Source organism: Phaseolus vulgaris, chromosome 4 (assembly GCF_051622355.1).
Source record: "Phaseolus vulgaris cultivar YP4 chromosome 4, ASM5162235v1, whole genome shotgun sequence".
Lineage (NCBI taxonomy): Eukaryota > Viridiplantae > Streptophyta > Magnoliopsida > Fabales > Fabaceae > Phaseolus > Phaseolus vulgaris.
Window position 1 is genome coordinate 44318532 of NC_143501.1, and position 16932 is coordinate 44335463.

Here is a 16932-nt window from a genome sequence, read left to right on the forward strand (position 1 = left end):
CACAGCCCTCCGAGTTTTTTTAGGTATATCATCACCCATCTTAGCTAAGCATCTCTCAAGCTCAGCGAGCCTGATTCTTTCCGCATAAGCCCACAATTTTTTAATAGTAGGGACAGTTTCCAGCGAGTCCCTCCAAGCTTCGAATTGCTTAGATTCTTCAGTAATGATTGTCTGTGCTTCCATTGCTTTTCTAAGGTGATCCTCTTTATTGGCAGCCACAACCTCTTTAAGGTCATCAACATTGTAAACTCACTCATTATTTCGATTACTTTTAGTTTTTATGCATACCATTTTTAATCTGTTAGTCTCAATGTTTAAATTCATAGAAATTAAAAGAGATCACAATAGTATGTATAAGACTAAAAATACGATCTTTACATGAGACTAAAATGTAAAGTTTGTTCAACTATAGGGACCAAATTAATGGTTGAACTTTAAAAAATAAAAGGTGAAAGATTTTTCCCTCTGTTCTAAACTTGCCTCTGCATTCATTTCCTTAGTTTGTAGTTTCTTCTTTCTTATTCTTTTGTATGATATCGGGATGAAACTGTTGGCAATATGGCTAATCAATGGTTGATTATATCTCACTTTGTATTAGTTTTCCATGATGGTGACTAAACCTTTATTATTAGGTTGAAGCTAGTTTTACTTATTTAAATGATCTTTTGATTCAATATGACATTCTTCATCTCTCTTGTCTACAGGAAAAATATATATAGCAGCAACTCTATATAAATAATAGAACCTCCTCCGAAGATCAGTCACAAAGTGAACCAACAAAGGTATGCTTCTCTTCCTGTCAACCCAATACTTTCATATTTGCATCCATTTTTTACTTTCTCCATTCAGTGTCCTGTTTTCTCTCTCCTAAAACAAGTGTATACATTAAGAATTTGTTGTAGTCAGATTGCATTAGTGGAAATCCCCGAAGGTAGAAAGTGGATGTATAAAAGATTGGACAGAAACAAACATCTGACAGAGGAATTTAGAGAAGGAGTGTATGAGTTCCTACAATATGTTATTAGTCAAGAAAAGTTTCAAGAACAAGGTGAAATGTTAAGATGTCCTTGTATTAAATGTAGTTGTAAAGTTTTCAAGTATGTTGATCAAGTTGGGTGGGATCTTTATCAAGAGGGATTCATGCCTAATTATTATTGGTGGACAAATCATGGTGAAGAATTGCCACAATCCCCCCCAGTGGATGTTGCCAGTTCATGTTATGGAACTTGTGGACAAAGAGAAGAATTAGGTCGTTTCCATCAAATGATAATGGATCATGTGGGGCCCTCAAATGCACATTGCATGCAACCAGAGAGTGTTATTGGATCTGAGTACATGGAGGAAAATCCTGATCTTGAAACTCGAAATTTTTTTAACATGCTTGCTGCTGCACAAGCACCCTTGTGGGAAGGATGCGAGAATCACTCAGAATTGTCAGCTTCTTTGGAAGCTCTAAGCTTGAAATCTGATTATAATATGTCTGAAGGATGTTTCAATAGAATGGTCCAACTTATGGGGGAGACTATGCCCAAAGATCATCGAATGGTTAATAATTTTTTCCAAGCTAAGAAGTCAGTGGAAAAATTGGGTTTGGGTTGTACGAAAATTGATTGTTGTCCAAAAGGATGCATGTTGTATTATAGGGAACATTGTCATAAAAGTATAACTAATTGCTTTATTTGTGGAATGGAGCGATATAAGACAGTCACTAGGAGGGGAATTGAAAAGAAAATTGCTATTAAGAAAATGTGGTACTTTCCCATCATTCCTAGACTTAGAAGGTTATACTCTTCAATGGCAACTGCACCTCACATGAGATGGCATAGTGAGAATCAAAGGGACCCGTCTATTTTGTCTCATCCATCTTATGGAGAAGCTTGGAAGCATTTTGATAGAATGCATCCAGATTTTAGTCAAGACCCAAGAAATGTCAGATTAGGTTTATGTGCAGATGGGTTTAATCCTTTTGGTCAATATGGAAAAAGTTATTCTTGTTGGCCAGTTATCCTAACCCCATACAACCTTCCGCCTTCCATGTGCATGAAGAGAGAGTTTATGTTTTTGACAATCTTAGTTCCAGGTCCTTCAAATCCAAAGCATAAGATTGATGTGTTCTTGCAACCACTTATAGATGACTTATGCACCTTGTGGACTGAAGGGATATTGACTTATGACGTGTCACTAAGGCAAAATTTTATGATGAAAGCTGCTTTGATGTGGACAATTAATGACTTTCCAGCTTACGGCATGTTATTGGGTTGGATGACTTGTGGTAGACTTTCTTGCCCTATATGCATGGAAAGAACAAAGGCTTTTTATCTTAGTCATAGCCACAAGATATCCTTTTTTGACTGTCATCGTCAATTTCTTTCACCTGATCATCAATTTAGGAAGAATAAAAAGGCATTCAAGAAGAAGTTTGTTGAGACTGATCCCCCTCCTCCACGTTTGTCTAGTCTTGACATTCGGAATAGGGTTGCACACTTACCAGTTTGCACTGAATTACAAGAACAACAAAATATTCCTGAATATGGTATTAAACATAATTGGAAGAAACAAAGTATATTTTGGAGGTTGCCATATTGGAAAACTCAACTTTTACGTCACAATATTGATGTTATGCACACAGAGAGAAATGTGTTCATGAATGTGTTTGACACTGTGATGGATATCAAAGGAAAAACTAAGGACACAAACAAGGCTCGATTGGATGTAGCACAAATATGCAATCGAAAAGAGCTAGAGTTGAAAGACATTGGTGGTGGCAAACTTATCAAACCAAAAGTAGCATATACATTTACGAAATCCCAAAGAGTCTTTATTTGTAAATGGGTTAAAGAATTGAAGCTTCCAGATGGATATGCTTCCAATTTGGGTAGATGTGTTGACCTTAATCAAGGCAAGTTACATGGCATGAAAAGTCATGATTGTCATGTGTTCATGCAACGTTTGCTTCCAATTGCATTTGACGCATTACCAAAATCAATCTGGAAAGTTCTTATTGAACTTAGTCTTTTCTTCAAAGAATTAAGTTCGACAACACTAAATGTTGAACACCTAAGAGTTATGGAAGAAAATATTCCTATGTTATTGTGTAAATTGGAACAAATATTTCCACCAAGCTTCTTTGATTCCATGGAACATCTTCCAATTCATCTACCTTACGAGACAAAAGTTGGTGGTCCAGTCCAATATCGTTGGATGTATCCATTTGAGAGGTATAAAATTACTAATCACTATTATAATATTTGTTGTTTATTTATTTAATATTTAAAATTATGTACATCCATATTCTTTTTTAGGTTCTTACACTCCCTAAAAAAAAGTAAAAAATAAAGCAAGGGTGGAAGGCTCTATTTGTGAAGCTTACTTGGTGGAGGAAACATCTACATTTGCCTCATTTTATTATCCTGATCATGTTGAAACAAGAAGGACTAGGATCCCTCGTAATCTTGAAGTAGGCGAGGGTTCTTCACGTGCTCCTCCTATTTCAATTTTCAATTATCCAGGAAGAGAAATCAGAAAATGCATGACATATTATCTAAATCAAAAAGACTTTGATGCTGCCCAATTGTATGTTCTTCAAAACTGTGAAGATGTTCAACCATACTTTGAGTAAGACAATGTTCACTTATTTGAAAAGAAAGTTAATTATGTTGCATGAGGTTTGAATAATCAATTTCTTTGTTGTAGTATTTATGTTGAATATTTAAGAGAGATTAGTCCTACTGCTTCAGAAGCTCAAATTGGCCAATACATTTCATCCTATTTTGCTACATGGTTCAAACAATATGTATGTTTTTAATTTGCCTTTTATACAAATTTTACTTTTAGATAGACATTGTGTAATTTATAATCTTTTGTTTAGGTTCTAAATCCAGAAAATAATATTGAAGATCCATTATTGGTTAACTTAGCATGGGGTCCTAAGAGAAAAGTTCAATCATGGTCTATCTATGTTATCAATGGATACAAATTTCACACTGTTCTTTGGAGTGAAGGCATGAATTCCACTAACTATGGTGTTTATGTACGAGGAACCAATGGTCAATCAGAGTCAGATTTTTATGGAATATTGTCTAATATTATTCAATTGGAGTATACTGGCTTTCCAATAATGAATGTAGTTCTCTTCCAGTGTGAATGGTTTGATAATACTCCTAATATAGGAACCAAAGTAGATAAGAACTATGAGATCGTTCAAGTAAAAGAATCACGGAGATATAATGAAGCATATGATCCATTCATATTTGCCCAACAGGCAGAGCAAGTTTATTACACCAAATATCCAGAGGGACACCAAGGTTGGTTAGGAGTAATTAAAACAAAAGCTCGTATTAGAATCATTGATAACACAGTAAGTGAGGTTGAACATGACACTCCATACCAAGATGATGAGCTTCTACAACTTGAAGTAGTGCTACATGTTGATCCAAAATTCATTCATGATTCTCTTGCTGATGTTGATGGGGGGGGGGGGAGAAGAAGTAGATATACAATTACTAAATGAAACAAACATAGATGAACAATACGAGGAGGAATACATTTCAAGTGAGGATAACATTGAGAGTGATTTCAGTGACACAGATACCTCTTCGGTAATTCATGCATTAAAATTGATTGTATACCTTGTCCAAATTATGTTTAACATTAATTTTTTTTTGTGGTTTCCCATAATTGTAGTGAATAACAAGGAAGATAACTGACATATTTGGTTGACATATTTGGTTGTAGAAAACACAATCAGGTTTGAGTCTTTTGATCATGATTACTTTATTTGTTTATTCAAAATTGATTGATCCACTTTGATTATTGTATTAATTACATCTTATATATGTAATATTTTTTACTTGCAGATGACACCAAGGGATAGAGGTGGTGGTCGTAGACCACCTAATCGTGGTGGTCGAGGTGTTCGTGTTGATGAAAGACCCTGACTTCATGCAGAAAGAGGAGAGTAAGTATATTTTAATCTAATTGTAATTCGTAAATATGATCTAATTTTCATATATCATTTTGACAATATGTTTTGAACATAGTTTTTCACCTGCAAATGGACCTTCCAATGTAATCTCACGAATCATCAAGCAAAAATATGATGAACCCAGTCCCACTTGGAAGAAGGTTCGTCTTGAGCTTAGAGATAGATGGTTTAGAGAGTTCAAGGTAATTTGAGTTATGATTACATTTAAAATGATATTTTATTTTTCTACAATGTTTTTTTTTTCTAATTTATTTTACATGCAGAAAGAGTATAGGTGGGATATGGAACAAGACCAACTCATTAGATCCATTTTTTATACAAAAGCCTCCCGTATCTTTAAAAATGCTATGAGTAAAGTTAGGCATGGTCAAGATAAGGGGACCTGGATTCCACAACTTGTTCCAGCAACCTTAGACCAGCATTGGAGTTCTACAGAATTCCAGAACAAGAGTGCTATTGCCAAGGCGAATCGGGCTGTTGAGAAGGGAGCCTCAGCCTACTGTGGTGGTTCCATATCTACCGCAACTCACTTTGAGAAAATGGTAATATTATTATATTTCTTCTCTTTCTATATTTAATTTAAATACAATCTATTATATCTTTTTATTGAATTTATGTAGACTAAAGAGCTTGAACGACAACCAACTGCTTGGGAGGTTGTAGAGAGAACAAAGAAATAGAAGACTGGACAATGGGTCAATGACAAGACTCGTGACTTTGCGGTATGTTTAAAATTTGTTATAGTTTAATTTTTACTATATGTTTTCTTTGCAATAATCAATTTGACTTCATTTTCAGGAGAAATATAAGAAACGTCGAGAAGAAGCCCAACAACAACAAATGCTTGAAAGCGCATCTTCGCAAAACTCTCATGTTGCCTCTATTGATGACAATGAAATATACATCGATGTTGTTGGAAGTGAAAATAAAAAAGGTGTCTATGGTCTTGGTGTATTGAGCAAAAGGTTTAATAGTTCAACAAGTGCTCACTCTGCTGCAAGTCAAGCTCCAGTAGTCCATCAAATAGAAGAAATGCGTGAGATTATTCAAAAGCTAAATGATGAACTTATGACAAAACGTGTCAAGGAGCGGACACTTGAAGAAAAGATGGAGCTATTGATGAAAACTCATGAAGAGCAAAGTGAACGCATGCGCAAACAAGATGAGAAGATGCAACTCATCCTACAACAGATTCAAATGAATAATCCCGCATCAGGCTCTTCAAATCCTACTACTAATGGACATCATAAAGGAGACCAGAGTAGAGATGACAATGCAAAAGAAGATTAGTTATATGTTGAATTATATCATAGATTTGACTCTTTCAACTAGTTTTCAACAGTTTTAGTTGTGTAGTATGATTTACCTTTAATTTGAGCACAACTTCTTCTTAAACTATGTATTTGAAGTTCATTGCAATTTAGCTTGATTGAATTTTGAGTATCTCTATAAGCAGGTCTGAATTTTTTTATAAAATGGTCAAAATACCATTTTAAATAGGTATTAATAATACAAATAAAAATAGCCACCGAAATTGATTTGGTAGCTATTTAGCCACCAAAATCAAATCTGTCGCTGTAGAAGTCTCCATTTAGCCACCAAAATAGTCACCAAAAGATTTCTTTTTAGCGACCGAAAATGGTGGTCGTTATCACCTTCTAATTCTGCCACCGAAATTTGGGTAGCTAATTTGGGTTTTGAATTTCTGTGACCAAATTTTCTGCGACCGATTTAGTCACCGCAATTTCGGTTGCTAATTTGGTTTTCGAATTTTGTTGACTAAATTTATCTGCGACAAATTTAGCAACCGAATTTTCGATTGCTAATTTAGTTTCTAAATTTTGGTGACCAAATTCCCTGCGACCGATTTAGCCACCGAAATTTCGGTTGCAAATTAGCGACCACTTTATAATTTGGTCGCTAACGGTTTTGCGACCAGGGTTTTCGCTTCCATCTTTATTTGGTGACTGTTTCGGTCGCAGATATGATTAGCGACCGATTATAGTGATTTTAGCGACCGAATTTGGTGGTCGCTAAAAGTGATTTTTTTTGTAGTGTTAAGATTGGTGGGTCAATAGAGAAGCTGAGAACGTAAAGAATTGATTAATTAAGATACCTCAAGCATGTTGACGCCATAGATGTCACTAATAATACCATTATTTGTCCATTTCTCTCATCATTTGCAGACTTATCTTCCTTGGAATTGTACTTCACAAATTGAACTCCTGACTTAGTCAAATAATTTATTAAGTAGACACATAACTTGTTGCGGATGAAGATTGTGTTCGGCTACTTCTGTTGAGGGTTGTGCAACTCTAGAAAAATTGGAGATTGGAGGCTGAAGACTGTGGCATACATATTCTTCCTACCATAGTTAACTTCCCTTAATTTGTTGACAGTAATTAATTAGAATTTTATACCTTAATGAAAATATGAACAAAGATGATTGTTGTGTATTTTAACCATTGGAATCATATAAAGTGGATTTTAAGCCTAATATGAGGTGAGGTTTGCATTCAGCTCGTGCGTAGGATAACATATGATGGGTGGTCCGATAACGATCCAATAGCGGATGGTCTGAAAAGGCCAACAAACATTCGTTTGGATAAGTTTTATATGACTCTGATACCATATTACGAAATAAATTTTAAACCTAACTCAACCTCATAAAATCAATTCATGAGGTGAGGTTTGCACTCCCTTATATACAATGAATTGTCTTCATCTCTAGTCGATGTGGAATCTTCAACAATAATAACATAAATATTATTTGGTCTCTCGGATTATCTTGTGTGTCTCTATCCTCCCTATTCTGTTTTTCTATCTCTCTTCTCTTCTCTTTTTTTTCTCTTTTGAATCGTAATCCCATATTAGCATACCTTCACATTGTTCAGGTTTTATAAAATTCAAACTAATTACGTCCAGAGCAATATAACATGCATAAATATCTTCTACTCGATAAGTTGAATAGATTAATCAACTAAGACGGATAAGGATAACAATAAATGAGAAGTGATTATTAACCAATGATGAGCATAGTTGTAAATCAAATTTCGTATTTTAGCCCATGAAGACATTTCATGGTGAGGTCCTACAGTACCTACCAACTCTATTGCACAAAGAAAAAAAAAATCACCAACAATACTATTAGAAGGAAAATAATGAACAAACATAAATCATCAACAAGATCATAATTCGTCTGAAAGATATATCAATTATTAGTTGTCTTAGGAGATTATTGTTATGAATTACTTTGAATGTATATTGTGGTTTGCTTTTTATTTAACTTATTTGAGTACTTTGATCGATCTTTATTAAAAGTTAAACTATTTTTCTCTCATTATTAAATATTAATTTTATTTTATCTTATTAAAAAAAACTTTACAATTATTTTTTTATTAAATAATTATATAAGAATTCTCTAATTCTAGTTCAACTTTTACTCATTTTTTCATCAGTATAGAAAAAAAAATTAATTGAAGCATTTAAGGGATATTTCAATCCTTATAAAAAAAATATATAAGTTTATATAACATTAGTCCCATCATTCAACATTTCAAAAAATCCTAAAAAATAATACCATGTACTAACGAGAGTCTAACACTATAAGAAAAAAAGGTTTTAACGGAATTTATGAAAAGAGTAGTTTATGCAAAACCATGCAATATAGTAGAAACATAATTGTTCAAACAGTGTAAAACGCATAAATTTAAAAAATTACAAACCAACGATAGTTATCTTCCCCATTTGTCTTTGCAAATAGAAAAAAGATAAGGAGTTACATAAATTAAGTAGGATTACAAAACATAGGTAGAGAGGAAATAATTCAAAGACAAAGGCAAGATGATACAATCTTTAAATCTCCCTTCCATACTGGAACTCAGCAAGCTGGGTCTGAACAACTTCAATTTGCTCATCCAGATGTTGAAATCTTGTTGCACGGAACCCATAGTGCTCTTCTTGATCACATGCCATTGTGTCTATGCGATTAATCATCAGTCTTTCAAACTGAGACATAGGAATCCCATGATCCACTGGCGGTTTATAACTTACAAGAGCATGCATGTGTAGTCTTCTTCAGCATAGGCATTAGGTCCAACACCATCATCAGTTTCTGCATTTCCACTTGGTCCAGCAGAGGTACCAGTAGAGTCTTCCTCTTTGTTGATCCATGTGTTATGCACTTTTATAAACCCCATTTTGTTTATAGAACCATTTTTAATCTCATGAGATGGTTTTACCACCTATGTTAGTTCTTCATCAAGGTTAACTTCAAAACATTGCAGAAATTTAGAAACAAGAATTATATAAGGAAAACGATAATCACTTAACCTAACGAATTTCAGCATGTGCTCCTTGAAGACATGTATCTAGTTTACCTTGATGTTCTTTATAATGTAGTAGATCAACACTAGATCTTCTTCATTTAGCACAACATGATTTCTCCCCTTTGGTATCAGCATCCAAGCAGTGATGAAGGCTATGACCCTTTCATCTAGTTTGAGGGCACCAACATAAAACCCTTTAACCTTCATTATTACTACTATTATTGTTAGTATTATTATTAGTATTATTAGTATTATTATTTAATTAATAATATTATTTATATTGTTAATAATATTATTATAATAATTATTAATATTATTGTTATTATTGTTATTATTATTAATATATTTAATATTTTTAAAATTAATTTGGGAGAGGGAAAGTGATACAGTCACTGATTTTGTGATTGATTTTCTGTGACTAATTTGGTGACTGATTTTTTGTGATCGATTTTATTTAGTTGCTACCCTATCACTGAGCACCTCCAAGGAAAGAAAAGAGTTGATGGTAGACATTTGATTTTCTATAAGTTGGTAAACAAATCATTAACTTCACTAGAGATTATGCAACATTTTATATACTGAATTCACTGAGTAAGAATTGGAGGCCTCATTTCTCCACTTCCACTAATCACTATTGGATTTGGATAGATTAATATTTTCAATTTTAGTCATCAAATCCTGAAGTTGAATGTTTTCTCAATCAAACCATTTTGTTCTCCAACATAGATTCTAGCTCCATTTATCTTCTACCCAGTCCCCCATCTCACATAACTTTTCTACCAAATCCATACATAATGATATTAGTGACTTTTCTATTTCGCAATTGACATCAACACATGGGAAAGTAAGTTGTTTGTATTTTTCTGTATGTGAGTTTGGTCAAAGTTAACACTAATTGTGTAGTTAGGGGTTGTTTAGTATAGTTGTTTAGGATGACATTTTCAGAGGTAGCCGAATGATTATATTGGTAGCTTCTCTTTTTACTTGGAGATTCAAAATTCTTTATATGTTGAGATCATGGGAGCTCTTGGATAATCCTAAATTGTTATGTTTAGACGTCTTTGGATGGAATGTAACTCTACTTTTTTGTGTAAAGTTTTTTCCTTTCACCTGATGCATGAATGCAAATTATTGCGAAAATAATATTAAATATGATCTGGTAAAGAAAAAAATTATTTTTTATTTTTATTAGTGAATTAATTAAATAAAAATAGTATTTTAGAAATGTTTCAACCTTTATACTTATACGTTATTTTTCTATTTTAAATAATATATTTTGTTAATAAATTCAGAATAATATTAATGTTTCTGCTAGGGAGATGAGACCTACAGAACTATTGAAGTCTTCGTCTTCCTCCTTCGGTCGGGCAGGTTGTTGGGTGCTTAATTGGGGTCCTTCTCGTCTTCGCGCTTCTCTTTCGACTCTCGGTCTTGGGTGAACACCGAATGGGGGGTATCTGTGGAAGGCACTCCCACGCTCAAGTCAGTAAAGCGGGTGATCGGTATTCAGGTAGGTGCACAGTAATAAATGACAAATGACGTAGCTTTCTCATTGGGATGTGTGCTATTTATATTATTTTAATGGACTTACCTTATTGGGCCTGATTAGTGGAATGAATCACACTTATGAATGTATTACCTAATCCTTAATGACAGATTAGTTTCATTGATTTGGTTTGAACGTTAATGGTTTATGTGTCGATTGGCCGGACCGTCCATGGTGATTTTTCTCGTCTCGGCCAGATTTCCTTGGTTTTGGCCAGATTTCACTGATCTCGGGGAGACCGAATCCCGATCAGGGAATCACGGTCTCCCACGTACCACTACAATTAAATATAATAATTAAATGACATTTAGAACAAACTCATAATCGTTGGTGCTTATGTCAATTGCGCCGTCTATAAAGACTTTAATAGGAAAACTTAACCTTCAACCTTCTTTATCAGCGAAGAGACATGTGGTTCATATTCTTTTCAGAGTTACCAGCATTCAAACACAGTCTTCCAACTGTTGTTACCATCCAAACCAAAAATGCAAGTTACATGTGGTTCATATTCACATCTTTATTAGATTAAAATATGTATAATTTTATTATTTATTATTTTTATAGTTTTATTTTTATAAATAATTAATTAAAAAATAATATAATTTAATATATATAATTTTGTAAAAATAATATTAAAAAATATATAATTACTTTTTAAAAAATATGTTATTTATTTATTTTAAAATAAAGAAAAAATATTTAATTATTTATTTTATTAAATAAATAAATAAATTATTTTTATTTATTAAAGATTAAAATTTTCCAATTAAAAATAAATAAAAATCATTTCTATAATTTTTTAAACATTTATTTATTTATTTTGTAGATAGTTTTTTTTATAGATAGCTATTTTAGTTGAAAAAACTATTAATTAAAAAGTAAAATGGTAAAAAATTGTGTATGTTAAATAGAACCATCCCTTTAATACTGTTATAGACAATAGTGAGATGGTCAAGTTAATACATTAAATAACTGCAAAAGGTAAAGTATCTATTTTGACAGATAAGTTTAATTGTTTTAAATATTTAAATGTATTGAGCATTAAGAATTTAAGTACCATAAAAATATTAAGTTTTTTTATTTATTTTAAATTGATTTATTTTAATATTTTATTTTGAATTAATCAATTGAAGTTTATGATCTTTTAATTTCATTGTTTAAACAGAATATTTTCATTATTACTAATTGCAACTATTTATTTATTACTAAAATATATTTCATAATTTAAAACTATAAGTTGATGATATTTTTCGGGTAGTAAATGCTATTTTTTAAGTAAAAAATTTTATAAGTTTTTTAAGTAATTTGATGGAAGCATCCCATCCATTTCATTCAAACAGAGAACATCATGAAGGCAGTGTTTTCTTTCTCTCCATTCATTTCTTTCCCACATTAATTATCTTATGTTTTCCGTTTACTTGACTTGCCTCATTGACTTACTTTTCCAAACCAAACACCAGCACACTTTCCCATCATCATAAAGCAAACACAAAAATAATTAGGAAACATGATTCAAGAGCAGCACATCCATAGCACATCCATGGCTTCCTGTAACATTTTCTTCATCTTAATACTTGTTAACTTCCTCACTTTTGAAACTACTCAGGCAGAGACCGTTTCCGACCCTGTCTATCTATACCACGATTGTTCTGGGGGCAACACTACCGTTGGCAGCACCTTCCAATCCAATCTCAAAACCCTACTCTCTTCCTTATCAGATAACGCCTCCGGCAACAACGGATTCTACAACAACACAGTCCCTTCACAAAATTCCTCGGACTCTGCCTTTGGACTTTTCATGTGCAGGGGTGAGGTCCCTTCTCAGCTTTGTCAACATTGTGTCCAAAATGCAACCAGGCGATTATCCTCAGACTGCCCGTTGGCCAAGCAAGCTGTGATTTGGTACGATGAGTGCACCGTTCGTTACTCCAACACCTCGTTCTTCTCTACTGTCTCCCTTAGACCTAGGGTTGGCCTGTTGAATACTGGTAATATCTCAAACCAGGAAAGTTTCATGGAATTATTGTTCCAGACCATGAACAAAACTGCAGATGCTGCTGCTAGTGCTGTTGAAAACAAGTTTGCAATAAACCAAGCAATTATTTCTGAATTTCAGAGTCTTTATTGTCTAGCTCAGTGTACTCCAGACTTGTCACTCATTGATTGCAGAAGGTGTTTGAGTGGAGCAATAGGGGACCTACCATGGTGCTGCGAAGGGAAGCAAGGAGGGAGAGTTCTGTATCCAAGTTGTAATGTTAGATATGAACTCTACCCTTTCTATCGCTCCACAGAAGCACCTGAAGATTCAGAGTTATCAGAAGATCCCCTTTATCTAAGTCACAATTGCTCAACTAATGTAACTTCTGACAGCAATTTCAAAGTACATCTCAGCACCCTCTTCTCTTACATGTCTTCCAATGCCACCAACCAAATGGATTACAAAGATGGTGTTGAAAACACTGTGTATGGCCTCTTCATGTGCCGAGGTGACCTTCCCTCACGCCTCTGTCAACAGTGTGTCCTCAACGCAACGCACCGAATATTTTCAGAGTGCAATTCATTTCAAGAGGCTGTAATTTGGTACAGCCACTGCATGCTTCGCTATTCCTATCGTCATTTCTTCTCAAAAGTGGAAAAAAGTCCAACTTTTCAGAGTCTTATCAATACCTTCAACGATGTTACGGAGCAAAACTTATTCACTTATGGTTTAACAAAAGCGTTAAATTATCTTCTTGAGTCGGCACATCTCAGTAGTGCGAGATATGTGACGAAATCTTCACAAATGGATGATTCACAAACCCTTTATGTTCTTGCTCAATGTACGCAGGATTTGTTGGGTGATGATTGCATGCATTGTCTGGTAGATATAAATAAAAATATGCCATTCTCTCAACTGGGAAACACAGGGGGAAGAATTCTATATCCTAGTTGCAATCTCAGGTATGAATTTTTCCAATTTTACAGGGATCCTCAGCTACAGGGGCCTGGTAATTCTTCTCCACCAGTTCTTAAAGGTAAACTCCACTCCTCCATATTTCTCTGTTCCCATTTTTTTCCAATGAAAGCCTATTTTATGAATTCTAAAATCATAATAAGTCTATCTCAAATTCATTATTGGTAAGTTTGACATTGTGGCATTTTTTCTAAAGGATCATACACAGTCATAACTAAGTTTCTCGTCAATTATGTTACAAAAGGTGGAAAAATAATCATTACATAACATAGTTTATTAAGTAAAAATTTTAAACATAAGATGTGTTGATTGTTATGCAGAAAAAGGAAAAAGAGGATTGCGAACAATTATCTCGATTGTTCTACCCACTACTGTTTCAGTGATACTCTTCATTTTCGTCTACTATTTGATAAAGAGAAAAGCAAGAAGGAGTGCTAAGTCTATTCTTAGAGAAAATTGTACGTATTTTAAGTTTCAAGATCTTTTATAGCATCTTAATTAATTTTACAATTTAATCTTATGTATTTCATTCAGTTGGTTACGAAAGTGCCACTTTAGAGCCATTGCAATTCAGTTTGGCAGTAATTGAAGCAGCTACCAACAATTTTTCAAATGAGAATAAGATTGGAAAAGGTGGATTTGGAGAAGTTTACAAGGTAAGAAAAAATATGACATATATTTACTTTTGTATTGTTTGTTTAAACATATTTAATTTTTACAGCATCCCATGAAATATATTTACATGTGTATTTTTGTTTTTAACATCAATAATAATTTTATTTTTAGGGTATTCTTTTTGATGGCCGACAAGTAGCAGTGAAAAAACTCTCAACAAGTTCTAAACAAGGAGTAAATGAGTTTAAGAATGAAGTTTTATTGATAGCCAAGCTTCAACATAGAAATCTTGTGACATTCATTGGCTTTTGTCTGAAAGAAGAACACAAAATACTTATTTATGAATATGTGCCCAACAAGAGCCTTGACTATTTTTTATTTGGTTTGACACTACCACCCTTAAACTCCATGGTTAATGTTTAGATTTATGTGTATATATGCTTTTATAAAACTCAACGTTTAAATTCGAAATATATTTTACACTTACACTCTCTTTTAAATATGCAGATTCTCAAAGAACACATTTGTTAAGTTGGTCTCAACGTTACAATGTAATTGGAGGAGTTGCTCGAGGAATTCTTTATTTACATGAACATTCTCGACTTAAAGTTATACATCGTGATCTTAAGCCTAGCAATATTTTATTAGATGAAAATATGATTCCGAAAATTTCAGATTTTGGTCTTGCTAGGATTGTTGAAATAAATCAAGACGAGGGGAATACAATTAGAATTGTTGGAACATAGTATGTTTAGAACAAAACTCTCTGCTTGTTCTTTTATTTTTATTTTTTTATAAAGTGGATTTTGACTAAATTAACATTTTTTTTAGTGGTTATATGTCTCCGGAATATGCAATGTTTGGACAATTTTCAGACAAATCAGATGTTTTTAGCTTTGGAGTGATGGTTCTAGAGATTATTACTGGAAAAAGGAATTCAACTTCTTATGATCAACCACATGGAGTTGCTAATAGCCTTTTGAGTTATGTGAGTATAATAATATGACCATTTGGTTCTTGTTTGGTCATTGTTTATAGGTCACACCTTCAATTATCAATCAGGTTAATTTAATTTTAAAGATGTGCCTCTTGATTTGGATTTTTAAATTCACAATTAATTTGTTACAGGTGTGGAGGCAATGGAGGGATGAGACAATATTAAGCATATTAGACCCAAGTATTAAAGAAAAATATTCAGAACAGGAAGTTTTGATATGCATTCAAATTGGTTTATTATGTGTGCACCAAAATCCTCATGCTAGACCATCAATGGTGAAGGTTGTTTCATATTTTAGCAAACATTTAGTTGAATTACCAAGACCAGAGGAACCCACATTTTTCTTGCATGGCACAATGGATTCAAAAGAATCAAGTTCTAGACCTTCTTCTAGTGGCTGCATTCCATTATCTGTTAATGAAATGCCAACAAGTGAATTTCTTCCTCGATAGTAAATTACTTTTCTAAATATTGTGTGGCATAAAATTACTAATGCTTACTATTTTTAATGTATTCTATTATAGAAGTACTTGGATATTACACATTGTAAACATTCATTTATGAGTACTCAACAGAGATTTTAGAGCTTACAATTTTTACTTAAAGGATTGAATTAAAGATATGTTGAAAATCTTAAATCAACTTGAAAGAAGAAACACATATTTTCTTCAAAAATAATATATTAGTCTTTAAATAATCCTAATTTGCTTTATCAAATTTGTTTTAATACACAATTTTGTCTAACCGAATGCAAGTAAATTTCTTTAACAAGTATTGGTATTTCATTACATTAATTTTTTTTTTCTATCATGAAAATCAATAAATCAATATTAATTTTAGAGATAAAAATAATTAGTTACTATATTGATTAAATTAGATATTATTTTATAGATTAAAAATATTATTGGTAATTTATATTATTAATAAAAATTTATAAATTAATTTTTATATTGATATTTAATTAGTTACCAAGGTTTTAACTATCAACTACACTAGATTCTAAAATTCTAAAATTGGTAACTAAAACTTTGATATCGAATTAGATATCAATTAATTAATTAGATACCAATTGACTAATTAGATATCAATTGACTAATTAGATATCAATTGAGATAGATAAAAATTTAAAAACTAGAAAAGATTAATTTTAGACAAATATTAATTAGGTTTTTTTTAATTGACATCTTTTATAAATTATTTTTGTCCAAAATTGATTATGTTTTTTATAAAAAAATTGTTTTGTTAGCTAATAATTATATTGTATGCTGCCGATTAGTCTGAATTATCATGAGTGTTTCTTCTTGTTTGTGGTAAGCAATCTTGATGTGGTGATGTCTTTCCACGTACTAAATGAAACACTATAGTATGCTTTTTTTAGTTGATCAAATGGATGAAATTGCATCTATTAACCCTTGTTGCGGATGAAGATTATGTTCAGCTACTTGTGCAACTCTAGAAAAATTGGAGGCTGAAGATGTGATACATATTCTTCCTAACATAGTCAACTTC

At 32.6% G+C, this 16932-nt stretch overlaps 1 protein-coding gene and 1 pseudogene across 4 annotated transcripts; both read left to right on the top strand.

Annotated features, from left to right (window-relative positions):
- Positions 1-921: 921 nt before the first annotated feature.
- Positions 922-4937, top strand: LOC137837717 (uncharacterized; annotated as a pseudogene). The gene is made up of 6 exons (XR_011085506.2): positions 922-3219; positions 3296-3615; positions 3694-3793; positions 3869-4642; positions 4735-4747; positions 4857-4937. The product of XR_011085506.2 is annotated as an uncharacterized LOC137837717 (transcript).
- A 7247-nt stretch (positions 4938-12184) lies between these two features.
- Positions 12185-16016, top strand: LOC137837716 (cysteine-rich receptor-like protein kinase 19). Of its 3 annotated transcripts, XM_068646817.2 has the most exons (7): positions 12185-13872; positions 14132-14269; positions 14346-14467; positions 14598-14808; positions 14934-15171; positions 15258-15414; positions 15555-16016. In XM_068646817.2, exons 1-7 carry the CDS (start codon positions 12366-12368, stop codon positions 15873-15875), a joined length of 2694 nt encoding a protein of 897 aa, XP_068502918.2. In that variant the 5' UTR covers positions 12185-12365; the 3' UTR covers positions 15876-16016. The 3 variants fall into 3 exon arrangements, with proteins under 3 accessions (XP_068502918.2, XP_090157476.1, XP_090157477.1); XM_090301350.1 differs by lacking the exons at positions 15258-15414; positions 15555-16016 and having other exon boundaries at positions 12204-13872; positions 14598-14837; positions 14934-15096; XM_090301351.1 differs by lacking the exons at positions 14598-14808; positions 15258-15414; positions 15555-16016 and having other exon boundaries at positions 12204-13872; positions 14934-15096.
- Positions 16017-16932: the final 916 nt, after the last annotated feature.

Bases quoted from the DNA above. Each gene is read 5' to 3' on its own strand.
- LOC137837716 (XM_068646817.2), top strand. From the start codon at position 12,366: ATGATTCAAGAGCAGCACATCCATAGCACATCCATGGCTTCCTGTAAC. The intron at 14,270-14,345 runs GTACGTATTTTA...TATTTCATTCAG, and splicing joins GTCTATTCTTAGAGAAAATT to TTGGTTACGAAAGTGCCACT. The intron at 14,809-14,933 runs GTTTGACACTAC...TTAAATATGCAG, and splicing joins CCTTGACTATTTTTTATTTG to ATTCTCAAAGAACACATTTG.